Source organism: Paramisgurnus dabryanus, chromosome 2, assembly GCF_030506205.2.
Source record: "Paramisgurnus dabryanus chromosome 2, PD_genome_1.1, whole genome shotgun sequence".
Classification (NCBI taxonomy): domain Eukaryota; kingdom Metazoa; phylum Chordata; class Actinopteri; order Cypriniformes; family Cobitidae; genus Paramisgurnus; species Paramisgurnus dabryanus.
This window is the reverse complement of record NC_133338.1, coordinates 8,243,012-8,255,869: the sequence shown is the minus strand read 5'-3', so window position 1 is coordinate 8,255,869 and position 12,858 is coordinate 8,243,012. Positions and strand designations below refer to the sequence as shown.

At 38.6% G+C, this 12,858-nt stretch overlaps 1 protein-coding gene across 3 annotated transcripts in view; it reads left to right on the top strand.

The window, feature by feature from the left end:
• The window catches only part of adamts17 (ADAM metallopeptidase with thrombospondin type 1 motif, 17), a 216,145-nt gene that overhangs the window by 125,884 nt on the left and 77,403 nt on the right, over positions 1 to 12,858 (top strand). For all 3 annotated transcript variants that reach the window (XM_073811891.1, XM_065294290.2, XM_065294289.2), the window contains 2 exons: positions 1,692 to 1,861; positions 7,902 to 8,029. In XM_073811891.1, the coding sequence (XP_073667992.1) occupies positions 1,692 to 1,861; positions 7,902 to 8,029 (298 nt within the window). The remainder of the gene's footprint in view (positions 1 to 1,691; positions 1,862 to 7,901; positions 8,030 to 12,858) is intronic.

Below are 12,858 nucleotides of genomic sequence, written 5' to 3'. Positions count from 1 at the left end.
CTGGCACAAACCATCTTTTTCTTCGCTCTACTTCTCCTTCTAAGGATTTCTTTTTTCTAAAATCTGCCTCTCACAGCCTGTCAGAGCTTGTTATGGGTTTGTTATACATTAGAAACATGACATAATATTTTAGAGGGGAAAACTCAGCTTTTCGGTTATTGCCAGCACAGACCGGCGTGCCATTAGCGAACAAAACTCGTGTTCTTTGCTGTGTTTGTGAGGTAATCATTCTTTGGAGCATGGGCCCACCTTGGGCTGTTAAACTCCTGGGGTTTCATTAAGCAAATGGAAATGAAAAAAGTAAAGGAAAAACACTGTAAAAGTCACGTTCTAACTGAGAAAGACAGAAGATGAATAAAAATGAATAGAGAAGATAGTTAAAGGGGACTTTTTCCATGTTTAAAGGTGACATAGAATGATTGAACGGAGTATTTATTCTTGTTCTGTGATGTGACATGTAGACAAAATTTTGTTGTTTGGGTCTGTAATGCCTTAGAAGCTTCCTAAAAACCTCTCTCAGATAGCTCTATTAGGGTGGGGGATTTTAAACAAGCGGTTTTGCACCTATTTGGCTCCCCCTACTGGCTTAACTTGCAATCTCATTACTGATTGGCTGACTTTGCTGCCACTCAAAAAATGTAGCCAATTATTTTAAAGTGGAGGGGCAGTTAGATGCCTGTGATGTCATAAGCATCAGTTTTTCAGATTGGGCTGTTTTCTGGCTGACATTTCTAAAAGAGGAATTTCTATGAGACTGAGATGTTTAGCATGTCTAGTACTTTTTGTATGTTTGTGAATGCGGGTAGACTACCATTATTCAACAAAGACAAGGTCAAATGGTTTTTCATTCTCTGTCCCCTTTTAAGTGCTATGATTGGGTTCCCAGTGCTTCTATCAACCTAGAAAATGCGAAAAAGATCAACCCAGTAACTTAGTTTTGGTTAACCATTCTCTAAAAGCACATGAAAAAATTGGTTGTTGAAATTTATAATAATACCACCCCTTAATCTGCACTATCCAAACCAAACCATGCCCCAGCGTGATTGTCACCCCTCCCTACTCCCCGAGATGCACGCACTCACACTGTACTTTTATGGATCCGAGCCCGGGCGCCCTTTCGCCATTAAGATGCAATTGTTTTGAAAAAAGCAGGAAGTAAAACGCTCTCTTAACACTGGAACCCACTTTTGTGATCATTTAATTTTTCTTATAAAAATGAATGGGTAACTGTAGTAACAGTGTTTTGTTTTTTACCACACTAAACCAAGTCCATGTAGAGCTTGGGCTTACAGCAGAGTAATATTTCCTTATTATTGGTCATTTTCATTTCGTTTCTCTTAATAAATCTGTTTACATTCAGTTTTTATTAGCTTTCACTGTGCCTGTTCTGAGTTCTTCACACTTACATCATACTTAGCCTAACAAAGCATGGGCCAAAAAAACAAACAAACAATTGAGCTGGAATATTGAAAAGGTATTGAAAGTGCAGTTTTGTATTTGTCTAAGGTTTTACTGTTACGTTCTGCGTAAGGGTAATCTATGTGCATTTTAAGGGTTTTTCTATTAAAAAGAAAAACATAATTTCAATTTTCTTGTTGAGGAGGGAGCTTGTTACAGTTCATACATAATGTTACAAATCATTAATATAGACAAAATATATAATTGTATTTATTTTTGTTCTGGTGCTCCAGGCCCGGCCCAGGAGGAAAGTACTGTCAGAAAGCAAGTGTGGAGCACAAAGTGTGTGAGGGACCACCCTGTTCGAAAGGTCTGCCCACGTTTAGAGACCAGCAGTGTCAGTCTCATGACCGCCAGGCCAGTAAGAAGAAAAACCAAATGTGGACAGCTGTGATCAATGATGGTAAGGTCAGAAATACACTTTACAAGAGTATAGACACAGTCTGTTATATTGACTTTAAATGATGGCTTTTTTCTGTTGTCAAAATTCTAGCAAAGATGTTGTAAAAGTGTTAGGAACATTCTGTACTAAAGCTGTGCTGCTTGTGAGTAAAGCAACTATGAGTTTAGGACACTTTGGCGTAATCGTTAAAGGATTTCTCTACTTTCATAAAAAATATTTGATTTACTCACCCCCATGTCATCCAAGATGTTTATTTTTTTTCTTTGTTGAGTCGAGGATAAATTAAGTTTTTTTTTTTTTGAAGAAAACATTGCAGGATTTTTCTCCATATGGACTTTAAGTGGACTTTTTTAATGCAGCTTCAAAGGGCTGTAAATGATCCAAACCGAGGCATAAGGGTCTTATCTAGCGAAACGATTGTCATGTTCGCCAAAATAATATGTACTTTTTTACCACAACTTCTCATCTTGCACTAGCCTTGTGATGCGCCAGCATTTTTATTAGTTTTGAGTGGTAGTTATCTAAAAAGAACTAACTTTGGAATGTTGTGGTTAGCCAATCAGAATCAAGCATTTTAGAGTGTTGTTTAATAAGAATTATTAATAAATAAATAAATAAATATGATATATAATGTATTAAAGGAGTAGTCCACTTTATAGATGGGTCCCATTGACTTACCATAGTATATTTTTGTCCTACTATGAAAAGTCAATGGACCACATCTTTAAAGTGGACTACTCCTTTAATATAATAATACTACTCCTTTAATATAATAATACAGTGGTGTGAAAAGGTGTTGTCACCCTTCCTGATTTTTTTTGTTTTGTTTCGTTTCAGATCATGAAACAAATGTAAATATTATTCAAAGATAGCACAAGTAAACACAACATGCAGTTTTTAAATGAAGGTTTTTATTATGAAGGGAAAACAAAATCCAAACCCACATGGCCCTGTGTGAAAAAGTGCAATCCCCCTAAACCTAATAACTGGTTGGCCCACCCGTAGCAGTAAGAACTGCAGTTAAGCTTTTGCAATAACTTGCAATGAGTCTGTTACACAGGGCCGGCGTCAAGGGGGGGCATTCACGGGCAGGGCCCCCCCAAACAGGTTGTTGTGCCCCCCTAAAATGTTTTTTATTAATTTTATATATATCAAGAATGATTAAAATAAATTAAACATTGAATGTTTCGTGACTTGTAATGAAATCAAATGAGGAAAATATAGTTGATATATGTTTTCTTTAATTAAAATAGACCAGTTTCTCTGATTGGATGTATTGCCGCGTCTCACCCGTCTTACGTCTTTAGCATATTTGTGACTTGATACTAGCAACGTTTTTTTTCGCGGCATTTTATGGATCGTGTAAAATATGGATATTAGAACATTTAGAACGAATCAGCACCGCCTGCTTCATCTGACTTCATGCAAACACAGACTGGCTCAAACTCAGAGATTAGAGGTCGAGTTGGAATTTACAAATCTACAGGACCCTGTTTTAAGGAAGTTTATGTTCGTACACGCCGTCTTCAGCTATTTTAAAGGTAAGTTAGCGTTGTTTTAAATTACGTAAGCTTAAATGTGAAGTGTGGCTATAGACCGTTAACAGCATTACGACGTGATTATGGTAAAGCGGCTTTTTTCAAGCCAGGACGCGGTGTGCGCTGCGCTATGCGATGCGCTATGAAACCCATTCATTCCAATGGCTTGCGCCGCGCGAGGACGGTTTGTTGTTGCGTCGAGTAGCGCGAGCGCAGCGGAGCTCAGCTTGCGCTTACGCCGTGGTCGAAGTTCAATAGTTTTGCGCATAGTTTGTGGTCTTTGCACTTTATACAGGAAATGAGCTGACAGGCTGTACCAGTTGTATGAGTGTGTGCTTGAACTGTATTTGTTGTTTAATGTCTTGTTTTTGCAAGTTATTGTTGCTATTGCGTGCCCCCCGTTGGAAGCCAAATGCCCCCCTGTTAGTTATGGTCTGGCGCCGGCTCTGCTGTTACAGCGCTGTGGAGGAATTTTGGCCCACTCATCTTTGCAGAATGTAATTTAGTCATATTAAAGGGTTTTCGGGCACAAACCACTTTTTTAAGGTCATTTCACAGCGCCTCAATAAGATTGAGGTCAGGACTTTGACTAGGCCACTTCAGCCATTCAGAGGTGGACTTGCTGTTATGTTTTGTCCTGCTGCAGAACTCAAGTTCGCTTCAGCTTGAGGTCACAAACAGATGGCCAGACATTGCCCTTCAGGATTTTTTGGTAGACAGCAGAATTCATGGTTCTATTTATCACAGCAAGTCCTGAAGCAGCAAAACAGCCCCAGACCATCACACTACCACCACTAGGCTTGTCGCGATAGTCGGTGAAACGGTGCTTACCGGTTAGACCACTTTCCCACCGTCTTTCACCGTCATTTTGATATTTTCTTGTAATTAAATAATTTAGTTTCATTAGAGAGAGCAAACACTAACAACTGAATGTGTCTGCTGCCTGAATTCAGCGGAGCTGAAAGCGCGTCACGTCACAGAGCAGCAGGTGTCAGATTTCAGTTAACGTTACTTTTACGCCAGATGTAATGGGACACACGCCTTCCAAAAAGTTAAACTTTTGTCTCGTCAGTCCGGAGTGTATTTTCACAAAAGTCTTGGGGATCATCAAGATGTTTTCTGGCCAAACTGAGAAGAGCCTGGATGAGTCGTCGCTGCGCTCTTGTGGTAATTTTGGTCAGATGGCCACTTCTTGGAAGGTTCACCACTGTTTCATGTTTTCGCCATTTGTGGATAATGGTTCTCACTGTGGTTTGCTGCAGTGCCAAAGCTTTAGAAATGGCTTTATAACCTTGATTGATAGATCTCAATTACTTTCTTTCTCATTTGTTCCTAAATTAATTTGGATCTCAAAATGATGTGTAGCTTTTAAGGATCTTTCGGCAGGTCCTATTTGAGTGATTTGTTGAGGTTTGGCTGTAATCAGGTCTTTATGGTTAGAGAAACTAAACTCAGGTGTGATAAACATGTGACAAACATGCCAAAAAAATCAGGACGGGCCAACTCTTTTTAACATCACTGTGTAACTACAGTATAATATATAAACAGAAGACATAAAAATGGTCAAAGCCAAGCAATAACAGTAGCACATGTGCTCAGCAGGTTCTGTGAGTTCAAGTCCAACGTGAACAATTTTTCAATCCCAACTTTTCCAAAAGGCCATTGAGTTGATCAGAGTCAAGGCCTTGCGGATGTGTTAACATGTGGTGCTCATGCGGTAAACAATGAATTTAAATTAAGCCTGTGTCCTGTCGTAATCCTATTCTGTCCCCTCTCTGTTTTTGGTCCACGTCAATAAAAAGTGATAAAAGCACACACTGCTATATTGAGAATCTGTATAAGATCAAAAATGTTCTGTAGTATCTTGTTTAGTTGATAACACATCAACTATTACCTAGGGGTGGGAGAAAAAAAATATATTTAATTGATGAAGTATATTTGGCCCTAATACTTTAAGTTGACGATCAACATTTTCTATAGGTTTTTCACGAACTTTGTCGCTGTGTGTCGCCCGACTCTTCAATGAGGTCATTGGGAGGCATTTCTGGTTGACAAAAAAAGGACGTTTCAGGCCACATTATACCCTATTCATGGAGCTTTGCTGTCTAAACTAGATTAAAAACACGGCCTAATTTTAAACTCCAAGCTCTTGATCAAGGACACATGTTCATTACTAGGCAGCCTATGAGCTACAGGGTGAATGTGTCTTGTTAAAGCTTAGATGAGTCCAAACACATAGCTGAAATTCATTTACTAAATCGCCTTGTTTTATCCAGTGTCCTTGCAGATCAGGGTTTTTATATAATCTGGAATGAAGCAGTTCAGTGGATTCCAACATATAAGCTTGCTGTCATTTATAATCTCTCAACTGTGTGCTTGCCAAAGTGTAAATTGGCCAAACTTGTTTTAGTGTACGTGAGCTTTATTCAGGCACCGATTTAGTAAAAGCGTAAGTGTGACATGTTTTGTCAAGTATGGTAACCCATAAAGTTAACCCATCCCAGTGAGTAGTGAACACGCACACACACACACACACACACACACACACACACACACCTAGAGCACATTGGAAAGAAGGAGGAAAGCAGCGCGGTCGCAATATTATTTCAGAGAGAAGCACGCATTCCAATTACAATATAAGCACTATATGCAAATTCACAAAAGAGGCCAAGTGCATTCTGCGGAGCACCTGAAAGCCCTTCATTCACGATACAAAACACATGCTTTCAAAACTCTGATAGCTCAAGAGTCTCTTACAAGCATTCATTTTATCAATATGAGTCCCAGCAACTTTCATCTTCACCAGATTGCGCTCAAATCAAAACATGTCACTGACAAAACAGGCCTCTGATCTTCTTAAGTAGACTTTTCAGAACAAATACAGCTTGTAATACCATCAGTGCACTTGATACTATATGTTTTAGAGTTGAAAGTAAAAAAATTGTACGGCTCTTTCAGTTTCAGAGCATTTATTCAAAGGCAGATTGGGTCTGGTAAAACACAATTTTGTTACCACATTAAAAAACAAATCATATATCGTCGATGCCCGATGAAACTCACTTATGTCAAAAACAGTTACTTTTCAGGAAGTGAAAAAAACCACTGTATTTCAAAAGCAGTTAAATTTAGCGTTGATATTAACTCTTTCACCGCCATTGACGAGATATCTCGTCAATTAAGAGAAAACGCTTCCCCGCCAATGACGAGATATTCCGTCTTTCCGCAATACCGCTATTATCCACCAGGTGGCAACAACTTATACAACCCGGAAGTAGCGCCTCTCGTGAAAGAGAAAGAACTCCGTGTATGTTTTAAAGATTGCTCTGCATCTGATCTCTATCAAAAGTCCTTCGCAAACCTGGAATTATCTCAGCTTTTTGCTCAAAATTGGGTGTTTTTGAAGAAACCTACCCATGTTTGAGAGGTGATTACAAGAGAACTAATGAAGGTAGGATGAAAGTTTTTTTTTTTTTTTTTGAAAGCAGAGGGTCTGTTCTTTCATCTGATATATTGTTTGTTTATATATTTAAAGAAGAACATTTTCTGGAAGGCATTAAACTTTTGTGAAAATCATGAAAAATGCTGGCGCTGGCTGGCAACTTTAAAAAAAAATGCTGGCGGGGAAAGAGTTAACAGATGAATACGCTCAGTTTATTAAATAGCCTATGTCTTAGTTTATTAAATATTCTTAGTTTATTTAATATTAATTATACATTTATTTAATGTCTCTTGCAAACTATGAAGGGACAACGAAACAATACACTGTCATGGTAATGCTAGACAGATACTTTGTTTGTACAGTCCTACCGTAATTTTCCGTAATTCGCGACACCGGCAAGATGCTTCCACAGGGCGGGGAATACGCGGCGTGATTGACAGCTTTGACACCAAATGGATATACGTGAAAATCAGATGACATGATTTCACAACTTTTCATAGGCCATTTAGATATGTGAAGCATACTGTATACGGATATGAACCTGGACATTCAATCGTCGAAAAATCTCAAAATCGGCAAAATGGACATACGTGGTTTTCATCGGACGGCGACGATATACTCTTTTTAGAGTTCCTGTATCTCCACTGGTTGACTAACCCTAACCACAGTGGTAAAAACACTCAAAGATCCTAAAGGTCAAAGGGTTCAATACCCAGAGAAATCTGATCTTTGTACTTTGACTCTAGTACTGTGTAGATTTTTAGCGCATCTAGTGGTAAGATTGTGAATTGCAACCAACGGCTCAGTACATAGCTCACCCCTCCCTTTCGAAATGCAAAGAGAAGCTACGGTAGCCGCCACAGGACAAACATGTCACTGTATGAGACAAAGTAGTGACAAAACACACTTTGTAGAGCAGTTTATCCGTTTAGGGCTACTGTAGAAACATGGCGGCGTGGACCTGCAGTAATGTATCTTATATTGCATTTCTGTCAAAATATTTTTTTAATATGATTGGAAAAGGTATAAATGTACTTGTGTGTGTGTTTATGTCAATTTCCAGAAAAGCCGTGCACTCTGTATTGTACGCCAGTGGGCAAAGATGCTTCAGTTTTAGTGGCGGAGCGCGTGCAGGATGGTACGCCATGTGGACCCTACGAGAGCGACATGTGTGTAAGCGGAAAGTGTCAGGTATGTATCTGTGGTTTGTGTTACAATACAATAGGGCTGGTTATTGGGACCAGTTTGGCAATTCAATTTGATTTGTATATGCTTTTGTTTCGATTCAGTCCAATATGGATTAGTTATCAATATTTCATTAAATAGTTTAGTTTTGCACACATGGCATTTATTTGGTGTGCTGTCACTTTACAGACTACGTTTATGAGGATAATTGCGGCATTTTAAATATATATTTTGTGTAAATATGTCTCTTCAAGTGCAAGGAAACATGAACTCAGTATTTGCGTTGCAGTCTGAAACCTTGAGATGAGGCTTGCCTTGTATGCAGGCTTTGGATGCGTGCATACAAACTTAGCGCATTGAAATCTGTTTCGCATCTTCTTTGCTTAGATATTTTAATTGGCATGGCCTAAAACACATGCAAATGATGAACTTTCGTGATAATGTAGCGCTGGCCCATGCGAGCAAGTGACTGTCCTGAGCATTGTTCACGTTTGCCTCAGGCCATCGGGCTGTCCTTACGAAGCCTACCTGAAGTAAAGCACGTACATTAGGAATCGATTCAGGGATTTACGAATTGGGTTTTTGAGTCCTGTGGGTATCATGTACAGTATATTTAGCTGTACACAGTAAAAAATGACTTTCTTACTTAGTGTTTTTGTTTTGTTTTCAGTACAAATATCTAAAAATTCCTATATCAAGATTAGGGCTGGGTATCGATTCAGATTTTCCAGATCGATTCAATTTCGATTCACAAGCTGTCAAATCGATTCGATTTCGATTCTCGATTCAATTTTCGATTCCGGTTCTCGGGCAGTTTTTATACTCAATTCTCGATTCAACTCAATAAATATAGATTAAATACAAATACTATACTAATAAAAAGAACAGTGAACAGCAGGTTTCAAGTGGGTAATTAATTATTAAAATCGATGAAGCACCTGAAACCGCCATTTTAAGCACTGAATTAATGAATGACAGGCTTGCCTCTCGCTCCTTGGTAACCTCGCACAAAGCAAAAAATAGGGTGACATCTAGTGAAGAAGACTAGTAATTCGATTTACGTTAATCTTTCGTTTAATGTTTGCAGAAATAAATATGAAAGAAAAAAATCGATTCTGCTCTTTAAGAATCGATTCTGAATCGACCACATTTTAAAAAACGATTAATCGAAATATCGATTTTTTTGCCCAGCCCTAATCAAGATGTATTTTCTTGATGAGCAAACTGACCTAAGAAATATATAATTTAAGTGAATTTGTGCTAAAACAAGCAAACAAATCTGTCAATGGGATAGGGATTTTTTTCTTACATTTTTCTTGAATTGAATTGATTTTTTTTCTTATTCCACTGGCATATTTTTTTGCTTGTTTAAGAACAAATTCTTTTAAATTGTATGTTTATTGTCTAAAAAGTAAAATTATTTTCTTAGATCATTTTGCTTATCAAAAAATACATCTTAAATTAGTTATTAGATATTTTTTTAGATATCAGCAGGGATAATATCACAAAAATACCAATAAAGCACCAGAAAGAGTGCAGGACTGAAAGCAGGTCACAGTGTGCAATCCAGCTGGACTTACTGTATTTTAAGCAGGCCTGCAAGGTCAAAGTGTCTGATGATTTTACACACACACAAGCGCACGTGTTGTTACTGTAAAACACTCAAAGTTGAGGGGTTCATCAGGCCTGAACATACATCACTTCATGCTATAATATAAACAAGACTCTGCCTTGGCGCCTGTAAAGGACGTAGTTTATTTAGAAAGAGATATACTGATTCAGGCTCAGAATCTTTTCTGGTTTATGCAGAGCACAATCATAGCAGCACTGATCTAGTGTCAGTGCTTATGTATTCCCAGACATGTGTGTTTTAAAAACTTCTAGAGAGCCGAAATGAAGATTTAAACAACAATTTGCTGTTTGTTTACTGGATTGTAGCTTGTTTGGATTTTACCTAAAAGCTAGCCACTTAAAGGGACATTCCACTTTTTTGAAAATATGCTCATTTTCCAGCTCCCCTAGAGTTAAACATTTGATTCTTACCGTTTTGAAATCCATTCAGCTGATCTCTGGGTCTGGCGCTAACACTTAGCATAGCTTAGCATAATCCATTGAATCTGATTAGACCATTAGCATCGCGCAAATAAAATAATTTTTCCTATTGAAAACTTGACTCTTCTGCAGTTACATCATGTACTAAGACCGACAGAAAATAAAAAGCTGCGATTTTCTAGGCAGATATGGTTAGGAACTACACTCTCAAACTGGTGTAATAATCAGTGACTTTGCTGATGTAACATGGCTGCAGCAGGCGTAGTGATATTACACACTGCCCGAAAATAGTCCCCTTGGTTACTTTCGCCCTGTCCCAAATGGCACACTCCGGACTTGTGGTCCTCCTCAGAGTCCACACTTTGATGACATCACGTAGTCCAGACTTTAGGGACCCTTGATGCGAGTCCACGTGGGTGCACCGGAGTCGTATTTTGGGACAGACTCGAGCATCACACCGGAAATAGGTAGAGAAGTTGCCCGTCAGTGTGAACTCCTCCCTTCTGTCGTCTGATTGGTCTGATTGCCCTTTCGCAAGGACTTCTGGGTTGGCAAAGTGCGCGAAGCCTGCTGCAGTACGGGCTTCGCTGAAGACCACATTAAGGGGGCAAAGGAGGCGCTGATGAGCACACTTCAAAGCGTAAAAATGACAGATGGGACACCCTACGGACTCGTAGACTAAGCGAGAACGCGCAATTTAAGGCCACGAGACCGAAAGTCCACATGAAGTGCGCTATTTGGGGCCTTCCAATGGCAGGGGACTATTTTCGGGCAGTGCATAATATCACTACGCCTGCTGCAGCCATATTACATCAGCAAAGTCCTTGATTATTACGCTATGAGGGTATAGTCCTAACCATATCTGCCTCAAATGTTTAACTCTAGGGGAGCTGGAAAATGAGCATATTTTCAAAAAAAGTGGAATGTCCCTTTAAGAAGAAAATCTTTGCTTTGGGTTTTAAAAATGTTAAATGATTACTCCACTTTCATAAAAAATCCTGATCATTTACTCACCTCCATGTTATCTAAGAAGTTTATGTCTTTTTTTTGTTCAGTTTTTTTTTTTTTTTTTTTTTGAAGAAAACATTCCAGGATTATTCTCAATTTAATAGACTTTTTTGGACCGACCTCAACAGTTTACATTTTCATGCAGTTTAAAATTGCAGCTTCAGGGGGCTGTAAACAATCCCAACTAAGGCATAAGGGTCTTATGTAGTGAAACGATCCTCATGTTTGAAAAAAAGGGGGAAAAGTATTTAATAGTCAGTAGCCATGTGATGCACACTTGTGGACCATTTCAGACACTTTTAGCATAACTTAGCACAATCCATTGAATCTGATTAGACCATTAGCATCGCGCAAAAAAATAACCAACTTTAATTTCCTGTCAGTCTTAGTACACGATGTAACTACAGAAGAGTCAAGTTTTAAATAGAAAAAATATTGAAACTCTTTGGTTATATTTAGCGCGATGCTAATGGTCTAATCAGATTCAATGGATTGTGCTAAGCTACGCTAAAAGTGCTAGCGCCAGACCCAGAGACCAGCTGAATGGATTAGTAACAGTAAGAATCAAATGTTTAACTCCAGGGGAGCTGAAAAATGAGATGTGAATGTGAAAGTACCTCGGGTGGCACTAGTCCAGGAAGCAAAGTAACCTGTGCATGCGTTTTAGCCAATTAAGACGATCATTAGTTCCACAACGCACGATTACCATGAAAACTGATGAATCCCACAGCAAAGTAAAATATAAAAAGACAAACAAACAAGCCCAGTTTAAAAATGCCCAAATTGCTCTGTAATAAAAGTAGTGGCACACTATTGTGGGTCTTTTGGCAATCCTAAAACTTTAGCATGTACCTAGGTTGCTATATTAATTCTGTTTGAGTTCTGAGATTAATTGTGTCATAATGTGTGTGTCTGGGTTTGCATTTTATTAGACAAAAGATTTTATATATTATAAAGAAATAGGAGAAGGTTGCGATGTGTTTGAGAAACTTCTGTAGTTGTAATGCACATTGGATTAGTGGAAGACACAAACTCTCTGTAATGAAAGTATCTCTCAGCCCTTGGCTGTTTCCATGTCCTCAGTGTACCCAAAACCCCTCATTGTCACATTAGAAACCAGAGAGTATTTGCTTTATTACTCAGACAAAATCATTCAGTAGCTTGCTTTCTGATTGGGCATTGTTTTGTTTCACAGAAAAATCCACTGTGTGTGTAAGCGCGTTTGTCTTTGGGGTTCCCCGCACACAACAGCATTTGTGATCATAAATTCAACATGTTGTATATTTACGATGTGCGATTGGAACAGCCCTGACATGCTTTCGAACAGATTAAATCACTCTTAACACACCACAGAAAAATCTGATGAGGCAATCGGTACAATCACCAAAACCATTGGCAGGTTTTGGCCAAAAATGTCTCTGGCCCCAATAAAAAAAATACTCTGTGTGTCAAATATAATTGTATACACATACAACAGACATGTTCCAACGAAAAAAAGGCGTCCAACTTTTCTGCTTTACCTGTAAACTGACAGAAAATTTTGCTAAATATTGCATTGTTTCTTTCGTCATGTTATACCCAAGTAAATGTCTGCTTTCAAGATGTTTAATAATATACATTGAAGAAAATATATTTTAGTGACTAAGGGTGAAGCACTGGGCCGAACGTCTCTCACGCTTGCTCCGGGCCACCAGGCAGTCCTTTATGTTATGCCCTGATTGGGCTTGACCTAAGATTGTCAAAGGGAGAAAATCAGCCCAAATTTGGGCCTGTTA